Raw genomic sequence first — 23,832 nt, forward strand, 5'->3', positions numbered from 1 at the left:
CATTCGTCTAACTTGTTGTTCTTTAATTCTAATAGCTATTATCTTAGCTGTAGTGAAAAATATTGTCCTCTATGTGAAAAAGAAGGGAAACCCTTTTATTGTGTTTAAGCAAAAATAGGAAAAATGTCGACAAGTGAAATTAAAATATAGACTTTGGAGACCTTTCAATGTGACGTTGCAGATGACTTCAATAATGGCTGATTGAAGGGCATCATAAAAATGTGACGTTGGAGATGACTTCAATAATGGTAGATTGAAGGGCATCATAAAGTTGTATTGATCTTGAAATTTGAGTGGCTTCTTCTCTCGCAGCGTAACAAGTAAGGTTGAAAATGATAGGTGTTTCATTTGCACGGTGCTATTTTTATATATTTCAATGTTTGTAAAGAGACGAAAAATATTAGTCCTGCTATTTTTCTTAATAGAAAATTCTTCTATGCAAAGTAAAGTTGAAAATGAGAGGTGTTTCATTTGTATTGCGCTATTTTATTAATATTTCAATGTTTGTAAAAGAGACGGAAAAATGTTAGTCCTGTTATTTTTCTTAACGGAAAATTCTTCTATGCACCAGCGGTGCAAGTGAACCAGCAGATTCAGCAGATCTCAGTCGTTGATATTTATAGGTAACATTGTTTTTAAAGGTCAAAAGATATACTTAATGTTATCCAACCCTCCATGCTTGTTGGTGCAAGTGCATGTCAGTGTACTCAATACTGTCTTTTTCTTAACACCTTTGTTGTAACGCCCCAAGCCGCACCTCACCAGCTTAAGCTCGTTACAGTGCTGCGAATCTCTAGAACATAAACCGAACACTCGATTTACATCCTAGAGAACCGTTGGGCATTTTGTTTGAAAAACTTTTTATAAAATAGAGTTGAAGCTACAAATACTTTTGAGGTGAAAATTCATTTCATCCGTCTAAAGCTTAAAATTAATGTTCACACGGAAGGTATGAACTTCAAAGAACAAGAGTGTAACTAGATCTGGCACACAGCTGGCTGTTCATAAGCCACGAAATATGGAGTTCAAGAAATAGAATTTGGAATAAAGTCCAAACGATAGTTCAACGAACTTGTTCCGCACACCTAGCTCCGTCCGTTATTGTCCCGTCACCAGTGCACAATACCTGCATCCACACTGTTGTAGGGGTGAGCTTTCGTCTTAGCTGCTCAACAGGAACTCTACCCCGACTAGATTTGAAACCAATAAATAAATCTTTGGGGCCCCAGTATGAAAACATGCTTTAACCAAACATTTCAGTGAACAGCAAAACTTTTTACTAATGATTTCTGACTCGAAAATCGATGCAAGATACTTAAATAAACATGCGCGCTGAATCTTACCCGATGGCAGATCCCATAGACCTACTACACGACCTTACCTCAATTAATTTATCAACCAGGTAAGCGTAGTAAGAGCGTCCGCTACCTAGCTACACACACGAAATCAGGTCATCTTTACAATCGCTCACTGTCCGATCGGCGTAGTTAACCCTTTGGAGGTTTAGGGGATCGAACCCAGGGAAGTCAGTGCCCCCTTCGCTCTCAAGCCATCACATTTCTCATACGGTTTGGTTATTATGCTTCGCATTTTAACTTAACCAAGCCATCTCACTTAACATGTGTAACTTTAAAAATAATTTAACAAAGTAAATGCGCATATCGAGGAGAGTTATGAATCCCTACTTGGATTTCGATGCTTTTCCTCACGTACTCAGAGAGTTGCGAACCTTCCGTTCCTCGATTAACTGGAGTCCTATATTCCGACATTTTGATAATTAATTTCTCATTGAACTAATAATTAAAATCTCGACAATTAGCAAATCGTATAACCAACTTTTTCTGGTTTGACCAAGGTTTGACTAATCTTTCCTTTTTGACCATTTTGACCAATGTTGACCAATCGCAACTACATTGACAAATAGTCTCATTTACTCGACACCTTATTTTGAAATAAGAATAGCGACCAATTTCCATGCATTTCCTTACATATCTCATCACATTGTAATTCCGTCGAATTTACTATAGACACTTGACAAGATTCCATTTTCATACAAGGTGTGCCCAAATTACTAAGGACACCGAAACATAACTTGATCTTTTTCACATTGTCAGAACCAATTCAACTAAACATATACTTGCATATTTATGCTTTGTCCTTTTCACCAGAATAAGAAACATACTACAACATCCATCACCAAAATCATTCAACAACTACGATCTTAGCAAACATGGACAAAACAGCAAGCTCACAACATAACTTTCTACTTCTTATGACTATCTACCCAATTTACTCTTCTCAAACACAACATCACAGCACACATACAACATGGCAACCTAGTTTCCAGAAGCCAACTATAGAGGTAAATTCTCAGAACCTTTTACAGAACCCAACTCACCTTGTGATCAACTAGATCGAAAAGGAACCTCGAATTGCAGGTCTGCTTTCCGACAAAGAACAGAGCAAGCTGAACCCAATCTAACCAACCAACTCAGTTCATTAACATCCGATTACCTCCAAGTGCAAAACTTTGATTCAAGGTTGAGATTATACCTTTGTAAATAAGAAATCTACTTCAATCGACCCAAACTTAGTTCCCAAAACTTACTGCCGAGACGAGGATGGTGATGAACTGATGATATTCACGCCTGTACTCAACAAGCTTCTCGATTATTGACCTAGAGGTGTAGCTGAGCAAGAAACGAAGCCCAGGAAGGCCAGAGAAGTTGCTGGAGTCAAAGAACACGGCGGAGCAGAAGGTAACCCAGAAACCCAATTAGTCAAAATCATTCAAATTGAAAAACCAATAGTCTAACGTGTAGAGAACAACGAGGGAATGAGTTTTCATACCACATGCAGCTTAATTGGTCGCCGGAATTTGCAGAAACTCATCGGAAAAATTTCAAGCTTCCCACCGTCGATTCTCCCTCCACAGCCGACGATTGAACAAACGGAGACCAGAAACGTGACTGAAACGACGAGAGGAAGAGATCGGTGGCGGTGCTCCGGCAGGAGGAGCAGTGGTCAGACCCAGTAGCGGGTCATCTAGCTACCGAAACGGGTCGAGGCTTCTAGGAAAGTTTCGAATAATCTGATCCTTTGATTTGATCCCACCTCTATTTATACTTTCCTTTTTATTAATTTGGACGGCTCTGATGAAGCGGTGATAGATTGAACGGTCCAGATTGCATCGTAAAATTCCTTTTCTTTTCCAAAAGATTTTCCTTAATCCAAAACTTCCGAAAATCAAAACATATAGCTCAGGTATCCGAAAAATTCCTATGAACTCGTCGTGTCGCGTACTTTATTATCCAATCCTTAATTCAAGGATTTCACCTTGTAAAAATTTCCAAAAAAATTCTCGAGCACTTTAATCATTACTGAGATCATAAATAAATAATTTGTAACGATCTAAATCAAGCTCGATAAATTTTTCGGCGCTCAAATATGCAAAGAGTTAATATTTTGAAAATGTAGATAGTTGTCTTGGATATGAACATCTTAATCGACTGACATGATTGAAAAAGACTATACAAGCTCTCAATTTCAAAGGCTTTCAAATCATGATGATGTCCTTAAGCTACATTTATAGCTGAAAATCTTGTATAATTAATTTTTATTTTCAAAGGTCAAGAGCTTCACGCAATCAACGTCATCGTTTTTTACTTTTTCATGTTCAACAGTTTCTATACATACCGCCAAGCATAAGCAACAACCTCGTAGATGATCCCGGTGACATGGCTAGCCCCACCTATAGCATTTATTTGAAAGACCAACACCCGAGCTACCTCGCCATGGTGGAGGTCAGACTATATCCTACTGGGAGGCCACCCTCTCATGCTCTCCAAAAGGCGTTAAGAGAAGCAAATATGTGTATTATGTCCCACATCAGAAATGTAAAGTAGATTAGTAGAAGGAGAATTCCTTTAGCTATAAAAGGAAGTCCTCCTCTTCTTAGAAAGGATGGGATCCATGATCCCCATACTTGTATCACTACAAAGGCTACTTGGCCTCACTTTTAGTGGAATCTCTAAGTGGACGTAGCCTTGCCTCATGGGTAAGGTGAACTACTTGTGTCACACTTTTTCCATCATGCTTCATACTTAGTTCCCGTATTCTTACCGTAAATAGTTTCTAGATGAGACTTTTTTGAATTTGCCTAAAAACGAGCACACATTCCCACACTATATAGGATATGTCAGGTCTACTTGCAGTAAGATACAAGAGACTCTCGATGTTGCTTCTATAGAGTGTTTGATCAACTGTCTTACCAGTAAGGTCTTCACTAAGCTTGGCACTAGTACTCATGGGATTAGAGATAACACTAGCATATTACAATCCAAATTCTTAACCAAATCTTCAGCATATTTGGTTTGTGAGAGAAACATACCATCTTTTAGTTGTCGAACTTGAAGTTGAAGGAAAAAATTCAGCTCACACACATGCTCATTTCAAATTCACTTTTCATTATACAAGTGAATTAGTTCACAAACGTTTCAGATGTGGATCCAAAAACGATATCCTCTATATACACTTGAGCAATCATCATTGTTAGAATATGATCATGTGATTAAATGGCTTCACAATGAGTATGCTATGTGAGTAGATGTACCATAACATTGGTGCATCAAGACACACTTGATGACTTGAACAAGGAAATTCACGTATCTTGAAAGGGTACAGGGGCACATGTGTGCTAATAATTATAATTATGTATGCTAATAATTATAATTATAGTGAAGAGGTATAAATAATCAATAATTACATCTCTTTACTCAAGAGACACCATGGTTGAGGTCTATAAAAGAAACCTCAATCCCTTCCATTGTCATTCATTCAGAGATTTGTGTTTCCCTTGTTGTGTCTAAATCAAGGACACCATACCATTGTGATCAATAGTCTAACGACACTAATCATAATGATCATTTTCTATATTTTCCATCAGTCATATCAGAGCAGTGTTGTGATATAAGGGAAATTAAATAAATTGATTGTGACCAATAGACATTACAATTCAAACAAACACAATTCACAGCAACAATAAGAAGGAGATAGAGACCTGATGTACAACCAAGAAAGACGGATGAGTTATCATTATTTACTCATTAATCTCTAGACTTAGTTTATCATGGCCAATACATCCAAATTGGAGAATATGAAGATAAAGTGGCTCAACAATGTCAACCATCGCATATGAAAGAGAATAATCACTTATCTACTTACCTATGAGAAAACGTTTTATACGTTAAAACCGAAAAGCCTCATGTTGCATCTCGAAATTATACTAAATGGAAAGAAGATAATGCATTAGCTATTGCTATAATTCTTAACCATATGGAAGATGATTTGATTCCTCTTTGTGAAGGATATATGACTGCCAAAGAAATCATGAATGTATTAGATGAAAAGTACAGACTTAAATCTCAAACATACATTCAATTGTTGCTTGAGAAATATAACAGCACTCATATGAACGAAAATGATGGATCATATTACCAAAATGGAGGAATTAGCAAAGGACATATCCAATGCTAGTCCTCCTATTCCTGATCAAATGTAAGTTTTACACTTCTTAACAGTCTTCCCAAATCATGGGATCATGTGGTGACTTCCTTGACTTATGGCCAAAAAGAGTTATCCATGAACAATTTACTTGCTATGTTGGCTGTTGAAGAAGTGAGAATGAACAAAAGAAAAAAGGAAAATGGTAGAGGTAACCTCCTAATAGCTAAGGAGTCACAAAGACATAAAAGAAACAATCATAGTCTCTACAAGACTAGCAACAAGAAGAATCACAATTTCAAAGGCAAAAAGCATGGGTGTTACATCTGTGGAGAAATTGGTCACATTAGATCGAAATGTCTCAAACATCAAAAGACCAATGACAAGCGCCTAAGGAATTAATTCTAACAGTCTTTGCAGCACTCATAGTGGATTATGAAGAACAATGGTGTGTTGACTCCGAAGCTACAAGACATGTTTGCAAGAACAAATCATTTTTCAATAACATCAAAAAAAAAACACAAGGAGATAGAGCATCGTTTATTCATGGAAAACAATACATACATAGATGTTCTTGGAGAAGGAGATTGCAAGCTTCCGTGTAATGGCACAAATGTGATTCTCAAAAAATGTCTTGTATGCACCCACCATTAGAAGAGATCTTAATTTTGTTGCTATGCTTGAAATTAAAGGAAAGATTTTGAAGTGAGATTCAAAAATGATGTGGTCACTATTGGTAAAGATGGTCGAATAGTACTCAAGGGTACTAGAATCTATGATATGTATACAGTTATTATTAGTAATAAAAGTATTCCTTCTGAGTATATTTTTGTTTCTACTTCAAATACAACTTTATTGTGGCATTTGAGATTAGGACACATATAAATAAAAATAAATTACTCAGAACGAGCAAAATTGGAATGTTAGTTCAAGTAAATTTGAATGATTTTGAAACATGTGAATCATGTATCAAAGGAAAAATGTCTAGAAAATCATTTTCTAAACATTGGCAATCTTCTAATTTACTTGATTTTATACATTCGGATTTATGTGAGCCTATGAGAACGAAGACTCATAGAGGAATGAAATATTTTGTTACATTCATCGATGATTATTCTCGTTATGGGTATGTCTACTTCTTGAAAAATAAATCGGATGCCTTGGAAAAATTCAAGTAATTAAGAAAGAAGTAGAAACTCAATTAGCGAGACCTATAAAGTTCCTTAATAGTGATAGAGGTGGTGAATATGAAGCCTTTGATGAATTCTGCTAAGAACATGGCATAAGACACAATTATACCATGCCGTATACACCACAACATGCAAAATTGCATCATAGAAAGAAGAAATAGAACCCTAATGGAGATGACAAGATCAATGATGCATGTCCCATGCAGACTTGCCTTTTCATTTTTGTGGAAAAGCATTGTCCACTGCTTCATATTTACTAAATAGAGTAAATACTAAGGCTAAACCATTAATACCATACAAATTATGGCATGAAAGAAAACCAGATTTGTCAAACTTAAAAGTCTGGGGTTGCAAGGAAAATGTTTTGATTTCAAAACCACTTAGAGATAAGTTAAATTCTAAGACTTTGGAATGTAAATTAATTAGATATCCCGAAAATAGAATAGGATATCGCTTTTATCACTAAGATAAAGGATTGATAGAAAGCAGAGATGTTGCTTTTATAGACACCACTGATGTGATTACTCTAATTCAAAAGTCTGACTTGAAAGCAAACCAGGATGACTTTGATTATGACCAACTTGGTAATCATGACATTGTTCATGATCAAGTGGGAGATATAGATATTGATGATCATGACAATGACATGGATATAGATATGAATGATGATGATCAAAATATGATTGATATTATGTCATTTGATCCTAATAACAATGTTCAAAACAATGGGAGACTAGAAAAAAAAACCATCTAGAAGATTGAAGGATCATTATGTTTTCAATCTTGAAGAGTTAGATGAATTAGTAGAGACCCAAAAAAATTTAAAGAAGTAATAGATGGATTTAATTCACAACAATGGCAAGAAGCCATGGAAGAGGAAATAGATTCCATCAAGACAAATAAAGTTTGGGAACTAGTTGATCTGCCTATTGGAAGGAAACCCATTAGTTGTAAATGGGTACTTCGGAAAAAGTTTAAAGCTGATGGTACCTTAGATAGATACAAAGCTCGTTTAGTGGCTAAAGGTTATACACAAAAATCAGGTATAGACTTTGTTGATACATATTCTCTGGTTGCAAAGTCTCAATCCATTAGAATACCCATGGCAATTATTGCAATAATGAATTTAGAACTCTACCAACTAGATGTCAAAACAGCTTTTCTTAATGGAGATTTAAAGGAAGACATCTATATGGTTCAACCAGAAGGATTTCATGTGAAAGAACTTGAAAACAAAGTCTATAAGTTAAAGAAATCATTGCATGGACTTAAACAATCATCTAGACAATGGTATTTAAAGTTTCACCAAGCTATCCTTGAGATAGGTTATCAAATGAACATACTAGATCACTGTGTATATACTTGGAAGTGTCAAGACAAGTTTTGTCTCTTGTCTCTTTATATAGATGATATCTTGCTTGCTGGAAATTGCATGGACATGATTACTAAAAAAAATCATATCTAGATTCCAAGTTTGAGATGAAAGATATGAGAGAAGCTTCCTATGTCTTGGGAATAAAGATTACTAGGGATAGAAACTCCAAACTACTATACTTGGACCAAGAGAACTATCTGGATAAGATCTTTAAAAGATTCAATATGATAGAATGCAACTCAGTTAGTACGCCCATTAGTAAGCGAATAATTCTGACAAAAGAGATATGTCCTACACAAACAAGAAGAAATAAAATACATGAAAAATGTTCTATATGCTCAAGCCATGGGTAGCTTGATGTATGCAATGACAAGTACTAGACCAGACATTTGTCATGCTGTAGGATTAGTAAGCAAATATCAATCTAATCCTGACAAAGAACATTGACAAGCGGTTTAAAGGATTATGAGATATCTGAAAGGCACTTAAGGTATGAAACTTTGTTTTGGAATAAGTTATTTAGATTTGATTTGCTATAGTGATGCAGATTTCGCTGGAGACTTGAATGACAGAAAGTCCACAAGCGGTAACATCATTTTATTTGGTGGAACTGCTATTTCTTGGTTAAGTTAGAAATATGGATGTGTTGCAAAGTCAACCATGGAGGCATAATATATTTCTTGTAGCACATTAGTAAGTATTGCAATATGGGCCAAACGTTTTATAGATTATATGAATATAGGTATAGCTAAAAAGGTTGTTGATGTGTTTTGTGATAATAAGTCCGTCATCTTTCTGATTAAAAGTGGAGCAAATATTCCAAAGAAAAACACATTGACATAGAGTATTACAAGATATAGTGGAAATAGGTGAAGTAAAAGTCGACTACTACCCTCTGAACATATGGTGCCTGATCCTATGACCAAAGGATTAACTCTAGAAAAATTCAAAGAGCATGTTTGTAAAATGGGTTTAAAATCATCTAGATGTGATTAAGCATGTTGGTAAGTATCATTGTTATTTTAAGGACGCCTAAAAATGACAATTGATACAATTCTATATGATTGAAATTGGTCGGAAATAAGATAGAGGCATTAACTAAGAAACAAAATTATAACAAATCTTCTTGCTTGTAAAATCCACTTTGAGGCAACAAGAATGAATTTGTATAATATTCAAGTTAGTGCTCAACGAGAATGAATTTGTATAATTTTCAAGTTAGTGCAGATTATTAAGTCACCATTAATATTAGATGCAGATGGTTAAAAGTCCTAATATATGAGAATGGTGCCAACTTATTAAATGAGATAAGTTGTGGTCAGATGGAAAATGATTCAAAAGCCTACGCACATGGTAAATGAAATCATTATCTGATGGTTGGAAAGTCCAGCGTAATCAGGTATATGATACTCAAAATATCAGGATGAATAGTTAATAGTGATTGCAATTAATTAAATAAGTAACACTCAGTAAAAATATCCCAAAACATGGCAATCGTTGGAAACTTGAATGGAGATGTTGGAATATGATCGTGTGATAAAATGGCTTCACAATGAGTATGCTATGTGTGAGGAGATGTACAATAACATTGGTGCATCAAGCACTTGAACAATGAAATTCACGTATCTTGAAAATGTACAATTATATGAAACTGAATGGGTACATGTGTGCTGATAATTATAATGAAAATGTATGCTGATAATTATAATTATGCATGCTAATAATTATAATTATAGTGAAGAGGTATAAATAATCAATAGTCACATCTCTTCACTCAAGAGGCACAATGGTTGAGGTCTATAAAAGAAACTTCAATCCCTTCTATTGTCATTCATTCAGAGATTTATATTTCCCTTGTTGTGTCTAGATCAAAGACACCATACCATTGTGATCAATAGTCTAATGACACTAATCACAACGATCATTTTCTATATTTTTCATCAATCACATGATTCTTATCCCTTTTTCACAAACAAGGTTTTGTCTATAGCTCTTCTAACATATTCTTTGGTCAACAAATGAGTGCACAAATGCTCATATCATACCCTAGGAGTATGTTTCAATCCATACAAAGTTTCTTAAGTCTGTACACATGATCAAGATTGCAAGGATCTTTGAATCGCTGAGGTTGTTCTACATACACCTCCTCTTGTAAGAAACCATTAAGAAAAGCACTTATGACATCCACTTGGGACAACTTAAAACGAAGATGACATTGATATACAAATACTAACCTAACTGGGTTTGCAACACAGACACCAATCCCAGTATGCACAAAGACACACAACATCGTGAAATGCAATGTAATTAGCTGTGGCGCATTGAGTTTCCATTTCATACGTCAGAGTCTTCATCCTAAACATGACACAACTTTTAGCTTAGACTTATGACTAAAATTTTATATTAAGAATGCCAATATACGACTTAATTAATTTTGACCTATACTAACATAATTAATTCTAAGTTTCAAAGGTCAAGAACTTCATAGTAATCAACTTAATTATTTCTTATTTATCAAGAAAAACTTAATTATTTCTTATGTTTTCTTTAAAAAGGAAACAGATTAAAGTTTAGGAAAATAAAAATAAAAATAAAATAGAAGTGGTTCTGGTTGTTAAAATGACACCTACTGTATTTCAGGGGAGAGGCTTTGGGTGTTTGGGTAGTCTAGCTAAAACCCCCAACCATATCCAACTTAAACCCTAAAACCCCAAAACCCGAAAGTTGGATTGCCCTCTTCAACACACCATAAACAAAGACTCCAGCTTTTGATTCTTCAGATTAAAAGATATCTGTGAACGCAGCAAAATGCGGATTCTTATTGGAAAACTTCTGCAGAGAATTTCATACAAGCAGGTATTCCTTTATCATTTGAATTGTTTATTTGATCTGTTGGGCTGAATCTTCAACTGGGTAATGATCCATTTCTGCCCAAATCGTCCCTTTTCTGCTGAACTTCCAAATTTTTATAGCATTTGGTGAAAAGAAAAAAAAATGGTGTCTTTAATCTAACCCATATGGTTCAGTAAGTAGATATATTGAAGTGAAGCTAAAGTCTTGTACTTGAATTGGATTTACAGACTATTGGACGCCGTGCATTTTGCACCAAGAACATTGTTGACATTGGGCAGCCAACTCCTTCATCTCATCCACAGGTAGTGATTGTGCACATTGTGTTGTTCTTGGTGTCAATTATTGCGTTGTAATTGTTGTTTGGATTTGCAGTTGATGAAAGAAGGGGAGATTACGCCCGGCATATCTTTGGAGGAATACATATTGAGAAGAAAAAGGTTGTTGGATGTGCTCCCAGAGAATGGCTTGGCCATCTTTGCAGCTGCGCCGGTGAAGATGATGAATGATGTTGTTCCTTATACGTATCGGCAAGATGCTGATTACTCGTACATTACTGGCTGCCAGCAACCTGGTGGTGTGGCGGTCTTGGGTCATGAATGCGGTTTTTGCATGTTCATGCCTGAACCAACAACTCAAGTATGCTCAGCCTTGTATGATAGTATTTTATATCCTGTGCGAAGTTCTGTTTCATTTTTACTTAGTTTTAGCTGGAGTGGATTCACAGAATCATATTTGTATTCATTTGTCCTATCAGAATCCATTTGTTGTATTTTTCTCAAGAAAACTGAATACAAAGCAATTTGGGATATATGTTCACAATATTAAACACACATCAAATATGGGTTATGTTTTTTTGCTGGTCAAGGAAGGTGTTTACATGCTAATATATAATGTTATCTGAAATGTGCATGTTATTATTGTTGTCTGAGAAAGTTGTCATTTCAAAAGGTAGCTGCCATGTATCATGTTACTAATCTGTGCATATAGTTTACTCGTGGCTGCAATGTATTTTACACAGATAGATAAGCTTCCTTACCTCATTTATTTTCTCTGACCTATGTTTATGTGTAGGATGTGACTTGGCAAGGACAAACTGCAGGAATTAGTGCAGCACTAGAAGTATTTAGGGCTGATAAAGCATATCCAATGAGCAAATTACGGGAGGTCAGTTGAATACTACTGATATTTGAAGCCTACCGAAATGTGCCAATTTAAATTAAATTGGGAGTTGGGAGTTGTGCATACTTGTATACATTTCAATAGATTTGGGAGTTGAGCATTAATCATGAACTTTTTGGTAAGATCACTTAACATCAGCTACATAGAGACGTTTCCCATATCACCAACATAAATCCATACGGTGTTATCATACTCATACCAAATGCCACAAACCAGCACATACCCTTGTAAAACATGTCTAAGTGTACCAATTGTTTGTTCAGAATTGGCATGATTAGTGGTTTTATTCCCTTATACTGTCCTCTCAGCTCGTTTTCACATAGAAACATTCTGAAGTTCTTGGCTGGTGTGGTTTAACAGCTGCTTGGATCCTTCTTATGCATTTTATCATTATATGTACATTGCCTTTTCTTTTACTGACTGCAGATCCTCCCAGATTTTATGAGGAGATCGTCCAAGCTGTTCCACAATGTGCAGACGGCTGTACCAACATATATGGAATTGGATGCCTTTCAGAAAGCAGCTACCTCTGGAGAAGTGAAAGATGTTTCAGTTCTCACACATCAGTTACGGTTGATAAAGTCATCGGCGGAGCTCAAGTTAATGAGAGAGTCTGCAGCAATTGCTTGCCAGGTACTCAATTCAATCCCACTGCTAACTCTTTCATAAGCCCATATGTCCTACCACATTCTGTCTCATTGTGCAAATCTATAGCATATATGTAGGCTTCACATTGGATCCATGTTGGGTTATACAGTTGGTTCAGAATTCAGATCATACCATTTCAGTAAGAGTAGGTCTACAATTGTTAAGTGATGATCCAATTTTTACTGCATATCATAATCAGGAGGCATTCGTCTTTTTGTTTTTCATGTTATATGACTTGTTGTATAATGTTTAAAGCTGTTCCTGCAACACCATATAGTATATCATAAAAGCTTGTAGTACTGCAATATTATTGAAAAGCAAAAGCTTATAGTACTACTATATATTTGAAAAGTAGTAATACCGGATATTCCTGGCTTGTATTAATAGTAAAAAATGTATATATTGGTCTTGGACAGGCTCTGTTGCAGACCATGTTACATTCAAAGATACATCCTTATGAGGGTATGCTTTCAGCTAAGATGGAATATGAATGCAAAATGAGGGGTGCCCAGAGAATGGCGTAAGCTTTTTTCTTTTCTGGATGGTCTCATCCAAAATGTAATTTATTATATAACTCGCTATTATAGCTGAAATTTGGTTTTCTAAGATAATCATTTGATGGTTATTGTCAGTACTTTACAAATTTTTTTTTTTTTTTGTGGAGGATTCGCTAATTTCATTCTCCATTACAGGTTCAACCCTGTGGTTGGTGGAGGGCCTAATGCTAGTGTAATACATTATTCTCGAAATGATCAGAAAGTGAGTTGATTACCCAATCCAATGTCTACTTTTTCTGGTCACAATCTAGATTAGTAAAATGAAAGAATTCTATTTGTTCTTAGGGAGTCCTTTGTATACTTACAAAGATTGATATGTATTGTTGTGCAGATAAAGGAAGGAGATCTTGTCTTGATGGATGTTGGTTGCGAATTTCATGGTTATGTTAGTGATCTAACCCGCACCTGGCCACCCTGTGGAAGCTTTTCTTCAGCTCAAGTATGGATGGCTAAATGTTTCTTCACCTTTTTAATAGGATTTTAAATAATGATTTATCTGCCTTGTCTTGGTTTAGAATATCTATCAAAGCTGTTAAAAAGTTTCTTTTTAACATTTGAACTTTATGTGTTTATCTTTGGACACAATATCTCACATGAGTATGCTACTAGGAATTGAAACTCACTTAATTGGGGGCATCTCTGCTTCTTGTAAACATAGTATGGATTACCTTCGATTTTATCACTTTGTAAATCAATAATCTATCCATCTATCTTTCTTTCTTTTACATTTCTCTTAAATTGAGGCTGGGAGTTACAACTGTAGTTTCATACTGGCATGCAATCTTATGAACATATCTATGTTTTAGTATGAAAAAGTCTAGTATTATCTGTCTCCATTAGTTCACAACGTCATATGAGGCTTATCAATGAGGTCTATATTTCAGGAAGAGCTATATGATCTTATTCTGCGAACAAACAAGGAATGCGTGAAGCTTTGCAAACCTGGTGCTACCATTCGGCAAATACACAACTTTTCTGTATGATCCTTTGAAACAAATTTGTATTTGTTAATTTTCTAGTAGAGAATTTAATCTTTGCTTTATGAGCCTAATCTTACCTAATGACTTGCATGCATAGGTTGACATGCTTCAAAAAGGACTCAAGGAGATTGGGATTCTGAAGGAGGACTCTAGACGTAGTTCCCACTATCAGTTGAGCCGTTCCTACCATCAGCTGAACCCTACTTCCATAGGTTTCTCTATATCCATCCCTAGTCAGCAATTTCAGTTTTTTTATATTTGTACTAGGCATGTGTTTTGACTCTCCTTGTAATGACTAAGCAACAAAAGTACTGCCAATTTTCTGGATGATTGCCTTTCCTTTTCCTTCTCTCTTTTTTTATTAAGAATTGAAACTAAAATATCTGTTTGTTAATCTATATTCTTTAAATTTTAAACAGTTTGGAACTTTGGATCAACAGTTATTTCACATTAAAAAACTCTTCCATGTGTCAACCTTTCCTGCCACTATAGAGCTCAGCCATATCAAATTCAATATATATTGGGAGAGTCACAGATTTGAATTTAGGATCCTGCTATAATTTCCGTGTATGACTGCTCTTTGAAGATTACTGTTCAGATTTGTATCAGTAGTTATTATATATCTTAACAATGAAAATTCCAATAATTTAGTTTTTGAACTGGTTAAGCAGGATGATGTGTTAAAAAGATATTTTGTGATAAAAGTTTTTTGCCTCTTCCTTTTCTGTCCAGGTCACTATCTAGGAATGGATGTCCATGATTGTTCTAAGGTCAGCTACGACCATCCTTTGACGTCCGGTGTTGTAAGTTGGCTCCCTTAGCGAAGAACATGCATCTTTCTAGCTTATATATGTTTATTTTTTTTTCAATTTACCTGCTTTATAGTTGAAATGATGACAGTGTTGCATTAATTGTTGTGTCAGTTGTGTGTACACATACTCTGGCCAGCAAGGCTGCTTCATTGTTTTTTTTTTTTTTGACAAGATCGTTCTGGTTGTACACAGGTGATAACAATTGAACCAGGAATCTACATCCCATTGTTCTCTAATATTCCTGAGAGGTACTTTTTAGCTTAGTTTAGTTTGGAAAAAAAGAAGTTCTTTTACTAAATTTAAAATACCACGAATCAGTTTGGCAGATATTAAAAAGAAAAAAAATGCTCGATTAATCCGCAAATCACTCATAAGCCTGGCCCATGTAAAAGTTGCCGTTGCCCTTGGACAATTAGTTTTATATTGAAGAGACTAGTCATCCCAGCAAGAGTTATTTGATGCAATAAGCTGACTGCACCAATCATCATACTTATCTCCAACTTTTCATAATCTTTTGTTGTTAATTTTCAACATGAAAGATTCCTCAACACATTCTTGAATGTGAAACATTTGATGCTTATGAATATCTCCAACATAGGGAATCAATCAGTCCTACCCTTTCTTTTTAACCTTCTTGCTTTAAATGTTTTGATACACTTACTGATGTGTTGAGGATGTACTGCAGGTATCAAGGCATCGGGATAAGGATTGAGGATGAGGTCCTTATTACAGACACGGGTTGTGAGGTATCATTGAGACTAATCATATTTATTATATGACCAATTGTTTTAAATTCAGTGCAACTTCCTGGTTGCAGCTTTCAATATCACCATGCACATTCATTTTCTGTTTGTCATTGCCGCTTTGAGTAGCCATATGAATTGGATTTGTATTTCATATGGTTTAGTTAAGAGGCAAATATTAATTCACTGTCTATAATGACTGAAGCCTTATTGAGGGGACAAAGTCACCTGTCATCAATTGTTCTCCAAGCCGCTTCACACATTCTCTATCTGGTCTAGATTTTCACAATTCATTGACCTAAACAAATTTATAACAAGCACGAGGTTTCTGTGCACATCAGGTCCTAACTGGGTCAATTCCAAAAGAAGTTAAACACATTGAATCCTTGCTAAACAACTTTCATCATGGAACTGTTATGGAGAGCCACAGTAATCAGATGGTTTCATTCAGTTGATGTTCCCCTGTAAATTGAAAGCAACGACAGATGGGAATTTGCTTGCGGTTCTCCAAGACATTTATACCATATTGTAATCGATGAGGAGCCATTGGAGGCATTTTTAGTTAGTTGAGTTGATTTGTGTATTAAAGTTTGAATCTTTATAAAATATATTTGTTGCCAAAACTTCTGGCTAATTTCAAATCACTGCTTTTGCATATCATTTCCAGATTGCTGCTTTCATAATGATGATGGTAAATGTTTCTATTCAATTCAAAGTTTGATTTAGATGGGTCTTGGTTGGACGTTGATGTTTGTTTTGCCAGTTATCCGCCATCTATAAACGATCATAATTTGAGCTTGGTGTCATTAGAAGGAGAATATATTTAATAACTATTGTTCAATCAATTTTCAAGTCAAAAATCCGATCTTGGCAGATTTTCATGTCAAATCAGCTAACCAAATTTTCATGCTTGATAAATGCCCAAAAGTTTATTTTTTACAGTGGTGTGATAAAGTTTTACTGTCTGAGAGCTAACAGTAAAAAAAAAAATGATAAATAAAAAAGCTAACTTTGTCCAAAAGTTTCAGTTTTTCTATAGCCTATCAGCATATATACCTGAAATTATACTACCATCTCCGCTCCAATTGAAACAGATCTGCTAGCTATATATATATCCTCTGCTGTCTGAATCCTCCATCTCATCGCGGATCTGCTTTCACTGCCCACCCAGATCAGGTACTTTTAACTCTTTCCTAGATCACTTTTTATTGAGTTCTATGTTGTTCATGTTTGTTTTAACCATTGATTAGAATTCTAGATTTACCCTCTTGGGTTTCTTACATTCCATTCCAATGTACATGATGAAATTGTTATCATGGAATATGGTTTTCATGTTATTCTATCATCTTTCTTACATTAGTACAAATACGCTTGGTCACTTTAATGATCAGATCAGTATGTGTTTGCTTTGTTTTGCTAATGAATCTGCGTAATTTGGTGCAAAATGAAATCAGCAATGATACTGAAATTTTGTTTTGATTTGATTTGTATAGCCTCAGCTTGTGTAGATCATACAGTTTTATAGGATTGTCAGAAGCCACATTGCTCTTGTTAATTAGGAGTTGACTATTGTTTTGATTGTGATATACATTGCATTTGATTGTTCATATTATTATTGTGATTGTTGTAGTAGAATTTTATTATGTGTTGAATCTGGATATATGTTGCATTCTTTAAAAGGAAAATTTGCTAGAAGCAATAGCAGTGCTTATTTCTCTTTTGGATCTACTTGAGATTTTACAGTAGCAGATGTTTTAGTTTGTGCAGATTCAGAGACGATTAGTTGGTGCCAATGGGAACAGCTGTGGGCGCAGTCGACAACAAGGAGACAGCTCGAAGCTTAGCTGATCTGAATCCTAGTGTAGTGTTTGTCTTGGGTGGTCCAGGCAGTGGAAAGGGTACCCAATGTGCAAACATTGTTAAGCATTTTGGGTACACCCATCTCAGTGCTGGTGATCTTCTACGAGCTGAAAGGAATTCTGGTTCTGAAAATGGAACCATGATTTCGAACATGATCAAAGAAGGACAAATTGTTCCTGCGGTGGTGACGATTAAGCTTCTGGAGCGAGCAATGCTGGAGAGTGGTAATGACAAGTTTCTCATTGATGGGTTTCCTCGTAATGAAGAAAACCGTGCTGCATTTGAGGATGTGACTAAAATCGTGCCCTCATTCGTCCTGTATTTTGATTGTTCTGAAGAGGAGATGGAGAGGCGCCTTTTGAGTAGGAACCAGGGGAGAGAGGATGATAATGTTGAAACAATAAGGAAGAGGTTTAAGGTTTTTCTAGAGTCTACTAAAAAAGTTTTAGAGTACTATAACGCCCAGGGCAAGGTTCGAAAGATTGATGCTGGGAGGCCTATTGAAGAGGTTTTCCAGTCAGTGAAAGGCATTTTTGGCCCCAAAAATGAGAAGGCCGATTAGTTATTGCAATGGGGAGTTCAAGATAGAGAGATTTTATTTCTATTGATGCATTTTCCTGCAGGTACCTGATGTGTTCTGTATCAAAATCTAAATAATTCATGATTGTTGCCATTTTGTTTGGTGCTTTCATTTGATTATGTAATAGTGCATACTGTGGAGTAAAGTATTGCTCTATTGTGTATCTTTTCCAGATTGGTGATTTCATAATGATGATGTTAAATGATTCAATCTCTCTGTCTCATTTATCTTGATGTCACCTGCAATGCATAGAATTGCCTTGAATGTAGTATCTTTAATGTTCAACTAATATGATCCAACCAGACCAAACTAACTTGAGTAACTTCCCCAAACGCACAGTGAGGACATAAATGTTCAATGGATTTCACATCTGCTCAACTGAAATGTTCATTTAAATGGGTCTGGTTTGGACATTGTCACATTGACACGTTTAGGTAAACAAGAACCAACTAGAATACTGTTATTCCTTTTTGATGAAATTGTTGCACGCAGATCGGAGCATTGTATGTTTCGGCTATTTATAATCTTGTGTTTTTATATGTATGTGTGACTACATGCCGTTTAGATATTTCTCGTCCTTGTAGAAGTGAGGAACCCTAATCACCAAACAATCCGTGAACGATGAAAACATCAGCTTGGTGTGAGTTTTGACTCACAATCTTCATGGGGGTATTATAGGTTCATGAATCCAACATGATTGAATTCAGCAGATCAATACCAAGTGGAAAATGTATTTTATCAATCACTTTTTGTAAACCCAAATTTTCTCCCCAAAGATTTGTAGTTGGCTACACGAAACTATGAAAATTTAACCAACATGAGGGGTATCCTAGACTACATGGTATGAAATCCAAACCGAACAACAATATCTTAACATTAACCATCAGAAAATGCTAAAAGATAGTCCTTTGCTGAAGTTAACAAAACGTCATTGTCTGATAAATACAAGGGTTAAGCTAGCTCACTTTGAAAGGAAACCCTACCAAAATCATGTCTCTGGGCTGTGGCAATGTTTTCTACCTCTATTGTTGAACAAATGTTCATATGTTCCTTCGGGGATATTTGATACAGATTTCGACCAAAATTATGTATATGACATGTACAAAACTCATTTCTATGATCTTAAGAGATATCAAAATTTAAAATAAATAAAGCATTAAATGTCAACTAGTTATTTATTTTATTTTTTTTAACGAGATATGAGGTATTAAGTCAGTCTGGTTAAGTTAGCGAATTAGTAATACACATACCGAACCAATATTAAAACTGAGATCTACGAGGGTATTACAACAAACATAGACTAATCTTCCACCACAGATGTACGAACCCGAATGTCCCTCAACATGAGGGTAATCCTAGACTTTATGGCATGAACTCCAAACCGTACAACAACATCTTAATCTTAACCCCCTAAGAAAATGCTAAAAGATAGTGACTATCTGATAGTCTTTGCTTTGGCTTGTGTTAACAAACGTCCTTGTCTAATAAATACAAGGGGCAAGCGAGCTTATTTCGGAAGGAAACTATTGGTATAGTATGTATATGACAAACGTTTTTCTACATCTATTGTTGAACAAATTTGTTCATTAGGAGACATTCGGATACGTAATTCGACTAAAATTATGTATATGACATGTACAAAGCTCATTTCCGATGATTTTAACAGATATCGACCTTGAAAACAGCAAAACACTCATCCAGCAACAATGAATCCACATTTTCCCTTCTGGTATAGCCTTAGAGCAGATGCACCCATGTACTTATTGGGTGACTAATTAGGCAATTGTTAGCAAATGGGCAATGCACCAATGAAAAATTGCCCGACTAATTGCTGGGGCCTACGTGGGGACCAGCTGCCTAGGCAATTGGATGACCAATTCTTGCCCAACCGTTTGCCCGACTGATAGGGGCGGGCTCCACATCTTGCACAAATGTCATCGCTTGTAGACACAAATTTGGGAGATGGTTCTTTATTCACAATCGTTGGATCTCAATCCGATGGCTGTAATTAACTACCAATGGTAATCTTTCTTTTTTTCACCTAAAAATTAATTCAAAAGTTTAAAAAAAAATCTCAAATGTATTTCAAAAAATTCTGTAAGTACTCATTCTATTTCGTGATGGTCATAGAAATTTTTTTCCTGATGATAACTACATGTATATTTTTTTATTGTGAACGATATCTGTGCTTGATATAAAATTTAATTTGTTAAAAAAGATTTATTCATTAATTTTTTATAGTAATATTGTATGATTAATCTCATTATTAATTATTCAAATTATAAGTTTAACATTATTGAGAGTTAATAAATTATTCAAATTTGAAGTGTGACATGGTCAGTTACATGGTCAGTTACGTGGTCAGTTACATGGTCAGTTACGTGACCAGTTACAGTTACTTGGTCAGTGACATAGTCAGTTACATGGTCAATTGACCAGTTACGTGGTCAGTTACGTGACCAGTTACAGTTACTTGGTCAGTGACATGGTCAGTTACATGGTCAGTTACGTGACCAGTTACATGACTACTTAATTAACATATGCATTAATTTTTTATTAAATTAACATTGTATGATTATTCTAATTGTTAATTGTTTAGTTAATTAAATTATAAGTTTAATGAATTATTCAAATTTGAAGTGTGAATAGTGGATTGGCAGGCAAATTACCTTTCATTGGTGCATTGTATAAGCTGAAGGCAATTACCAATTTGAGATGAATAGTGGATTGGTAGTACCAATTTGGTTAGCAAATCAGCAATTGCCCTTAGTTCATGGGTGCATTTGCTCTTATAGAACTTCATAACTGGTAGAGTGTTTCGAAAGAAACCTCCAAACTATATAAATTATGAGGTGGGCCTGTCTGCCGATACTTGGCATGCAAAAATTTATTAGGTGATGGACTTATTGATGTAGGGGTGACCGTCTGCATTTTCCCCATCTCTCTCATCTCTCTGTAATCTGGACTTCTGGACATATCAAATAGATGTCAACTCCCATTAATAGGTCACCGTTCCCAACTATATACTACGTGGAGCACTACTATTCGTTCTGAGCTTAACCCTGCTCTTCCCAACTTAACGCCATTACTCCTCCCAACCGTCTTGGACACATACCTCTAACCCCTCCCTACCCCTACTATTCAAGAAAACTACAATCTTCTGCCAAAAGAAATATCTCAAATAATTGCCAAACTGTTACTGCTCTTACATGACTTTAATTGAGCAACGCGGTTCAATTCTCATTTAATTATAGAGAAAATTGTCCATACGGTATCTGAATTTTTTCTCTTTATAATTTTTGGTACCTGAACTTTAAAAAATATCACTACAGTATCTGAGGTTTTTTGCCCGACCGAAAATTGGTACATATGTCCGTTACCTCAGTTACGGAACTTGCCAACTGTCAATTTTGATCTTAAAATGACAAGTTTACCCTTTATTTATTTTTTTTTTTTGTGAACCTTTTTTCCTCAGTTCTTTTTCCTTAATTCCTCTGGTTTTTTTTTTTTTTTTATAGTTTTTGTCCATTTACTCAATTTCTAGGGGATTTTTTTCCCACTTATCCCATTAAGTTTTTTTAATTCTCTCTTACCCAATACACTCTAAGGGAGTTTTCCCTAATACCCCCTTAAGATTTTTTGTTTGTTTTTAATTTTTTTTAATACCATTTTACCCCTCACCCCTTTGTTACTTAGAGAGAGAGATAGAGAAAATGGAAGAGAGAGAAACCATAGGAGACTTCGCCGGAGCCCGTCACCAGCCGCCGGAATCCGGTCACCAGTCGCCGGATTCCTGTCACAGGCTGCCACCCACCGGAATTTACTGAAAATCTCACCGGAAAGTTTTTTTTCCCCCAATAGACGTCTATTGCCCCCCAATGGACGACTATCAGCCATATATTGCCCCTCAATATACGTCTATTGCCCCCCCCCCCAATAGACGTCTATTGCTCTCCAATAGAACTTTCGGTCGCCGGAATTGAAACTAATTTCCTTAAATTTAGACAAATAAAATGTTGATTAAAGAAAAAAAACGATGAGATAATATCGATTGAAAATATCTATTGCCCCCCAATAGACGTCTATTGCCCCTAATAGACATTTAATATACCTCTATTGCCCCAATAGAACTTTCTTTTTAAGCCAATAACAAAAAAAATCATGCTTCTAAATTTTTTTTTTTTTTAACCAAGCTTCTGATACAACATTCAATAACAAAAAACCAAATGTCCAAAATCGAATCCTAATTCAAAACTCTGTCAAATCCAATCTATCCATAAATGAATAAGCCTTAGAATCCAATAACAGTCTGATCCTAAAATCAAAAACGAAATAGTGATTTGGGCACCTAGAGAATTGATTTACGCTCCTGGATGCACTCCCGCAAGTACCCGGCGGCGATCATCTGCTCTGTGATGTTGAGGAGGTCAATCACCGTATCGGAGGGGATGAGATCGAGCTCCCGGAGGCTACCAGTGGACCTGTAGCTGAAGGTGTTTGATGAATCGCCGCAGCGGATGAGGACTTGGGAGTGGAACCGCCGTCATCGTTGGCGGAGAAGTCGTTGACTTCGAATTCGGCACTGTGATCTGCTGAGAAGTGGTGGCTGGAGGAGGCGAAGGAGCCTGGTCAACATCCCCAATCTCTTATTCATTTCCTTTAGGTTCAGCATTCTTCCGATCTGGATTAGGACCAGCCAGTCGTCGAGGTCGACTCCGATCTGGACCGAGTCGTCGAGGTCGATTCCTCTGGTGACGACGCTGTGGTGGGTGGCCCGAGTCTGGAGGAGAGAGGTAGATTGCCTGGGTCGAGCACCAGAGCTGGAGATGGCCTGGGTCGTGTGCCTGAGCCGGAGGTCAGTAGGAAGGGAGGGAGAGAGATATCGGGACTAGCTAGAGAGAGATTGATATTGAGTGGTAGTGGTTGTAATTATTTAATTGACTTGAGGGTAAAATGGTCATTTTGTGTGAAATTGTGTATGTGAGAAAAAAAATCTGTTGTTGGGGTAAGTGGGAAAAGTTTGGCTCATTTTGGTGCTTTTGGGCAAAAACCCTTTTTTTTTCCTAAAAATATATAGAGAACTAGCTCATTGACAGAATCAACTCTTCGTTGATGTACGGTAAGGCGTCGATGATCTTGGGCGTTGGTTAAGGGGTTGAGGCTTCTCCACCTCTGCAATTGAGAAGGAAGAGAGTGAAATAGGGTTCTCCACCTCCAACGCCTTTGGTTCCATCTCCACCTCCGCTGTCTCCACCACCACCAGAATTCCATCACTTTCTTCATTCCAATCCATATCGTAGCCAATTCTAATCAAATGTGTGTCCCAACAACTAACAGGACCTAATTCAATTGTATTGTAACCAAGAACAAAAAAATCGATCTTGATTGATTCCTTGAAATTATACATAAAACCCTTTCGCGGATAAGGAGAAGTTGGTGCGACGGGGACATGGTAGTCCTGATGGTGGCAGTTGGTGACCGTAGAGGTCGGGATTATACCGATCATAGAGACTAAAGGATTCCGCCGCTAGTTGGTGTCGGGGTCCGATTGCC

The 23,832-nt window shown here is 36.1% G+C and overlaps 2 protein-coding genes and 1 non-coding gene across 5 annotated transcripts; all 3 read left to right on the forward strand.

The window, feature by feature from the left end:
- Positions 1-10,693: 10,693 nt before the first annotated feature.
- On the forward strand, positions 10,694-16,480 carry LOC112193203 (intermediate cleaving peptidase 55, mitochondrial). The gene is made up of 14 exons (XM_024333275.2): positions 10,694-10,923; positions 11,148-11,222; positions 11,293-11,556; positions 11,992-12,084; positions 12,526-12,732; positions 13,164-13,267; positions 13,440-13,506; positions 13,636-13,743; positions 14,189-14,281; positions 14,382-14,496; positions 15,017-15,087; positions 15,289-15,344; positions 15,782-15,842; positions 16,181-16,480. The coding sequence occupies exons 1-14, from the start codon at positions 10,876-10,878 to the stop codon at positions 16,292-16,294; spliced, it is 1,476 nt and encodes a 491-aa protein (XP_024189043.1). The 5' UTR covers positions 10,694-10,875; the 3' UTR covers positions 16,295-16,480.
- LOC112195612 lies at positions 15,993-16,104 on the forward strand. Its single transcript, XR_002934666.1, has one exon. It is a non-coding gene; the product is annotated as a small nucleolar RNA U19 (small nucleolar RNA).
- Positions 16,481-16,857: 377 nt separating the features above from the next.
- Positions 16,858-18,502, forward strand: LOC112193204 (UMP-CMP kinase 3). Of its 3 annotated transcripts, none has more exons than XM_024333276.2 (2): positions 16,858-17,015; positions 17,598-18,502. In XM_024333276.2, exon 2 carries the CDS (start codon positions 17,632-17,634, stop codon positions 18,259-18,261), a length of 630 nt encoding a protein of 209 aa, XP_024189044.1. In that variant the 5' UTR covers positions 16,858-17,015; positions 17,598-17,631; the 3' UTR covers positions 18,262-18,502. The 3 variants fall into 3 exon arrangements, with proteins under 3 accessions (XP_024189044.1, XP_024189045.1, XP_024189046.1); XM_024333277.2 differs by having other exon boundaries at positions 16,860-17,015; positions 17,607-18,502; XM_024333278.2 differs by having other exon boundaries at positions 16,893-17,015; positions 17,589-18,502.
- Positions 18,503-23,832: the final 5,330 nt, after the last annotated feature.

This window comes from Rosa chinensis, chromosome 3 (assembly GCF_002994745.2).
Source record: "Rosa chinensis cultivar Old Blush chromosome 3, RchiOBHm-V2, whole genome shotgun sequence".
NCBI classification, from domain to species: domain Eukaryota; kingdom Viridiplantae; phylum Streptophyta; class Magnoliopsida; order Rosales; family Rosaceae; genus Rosa; species Rosa chinensis.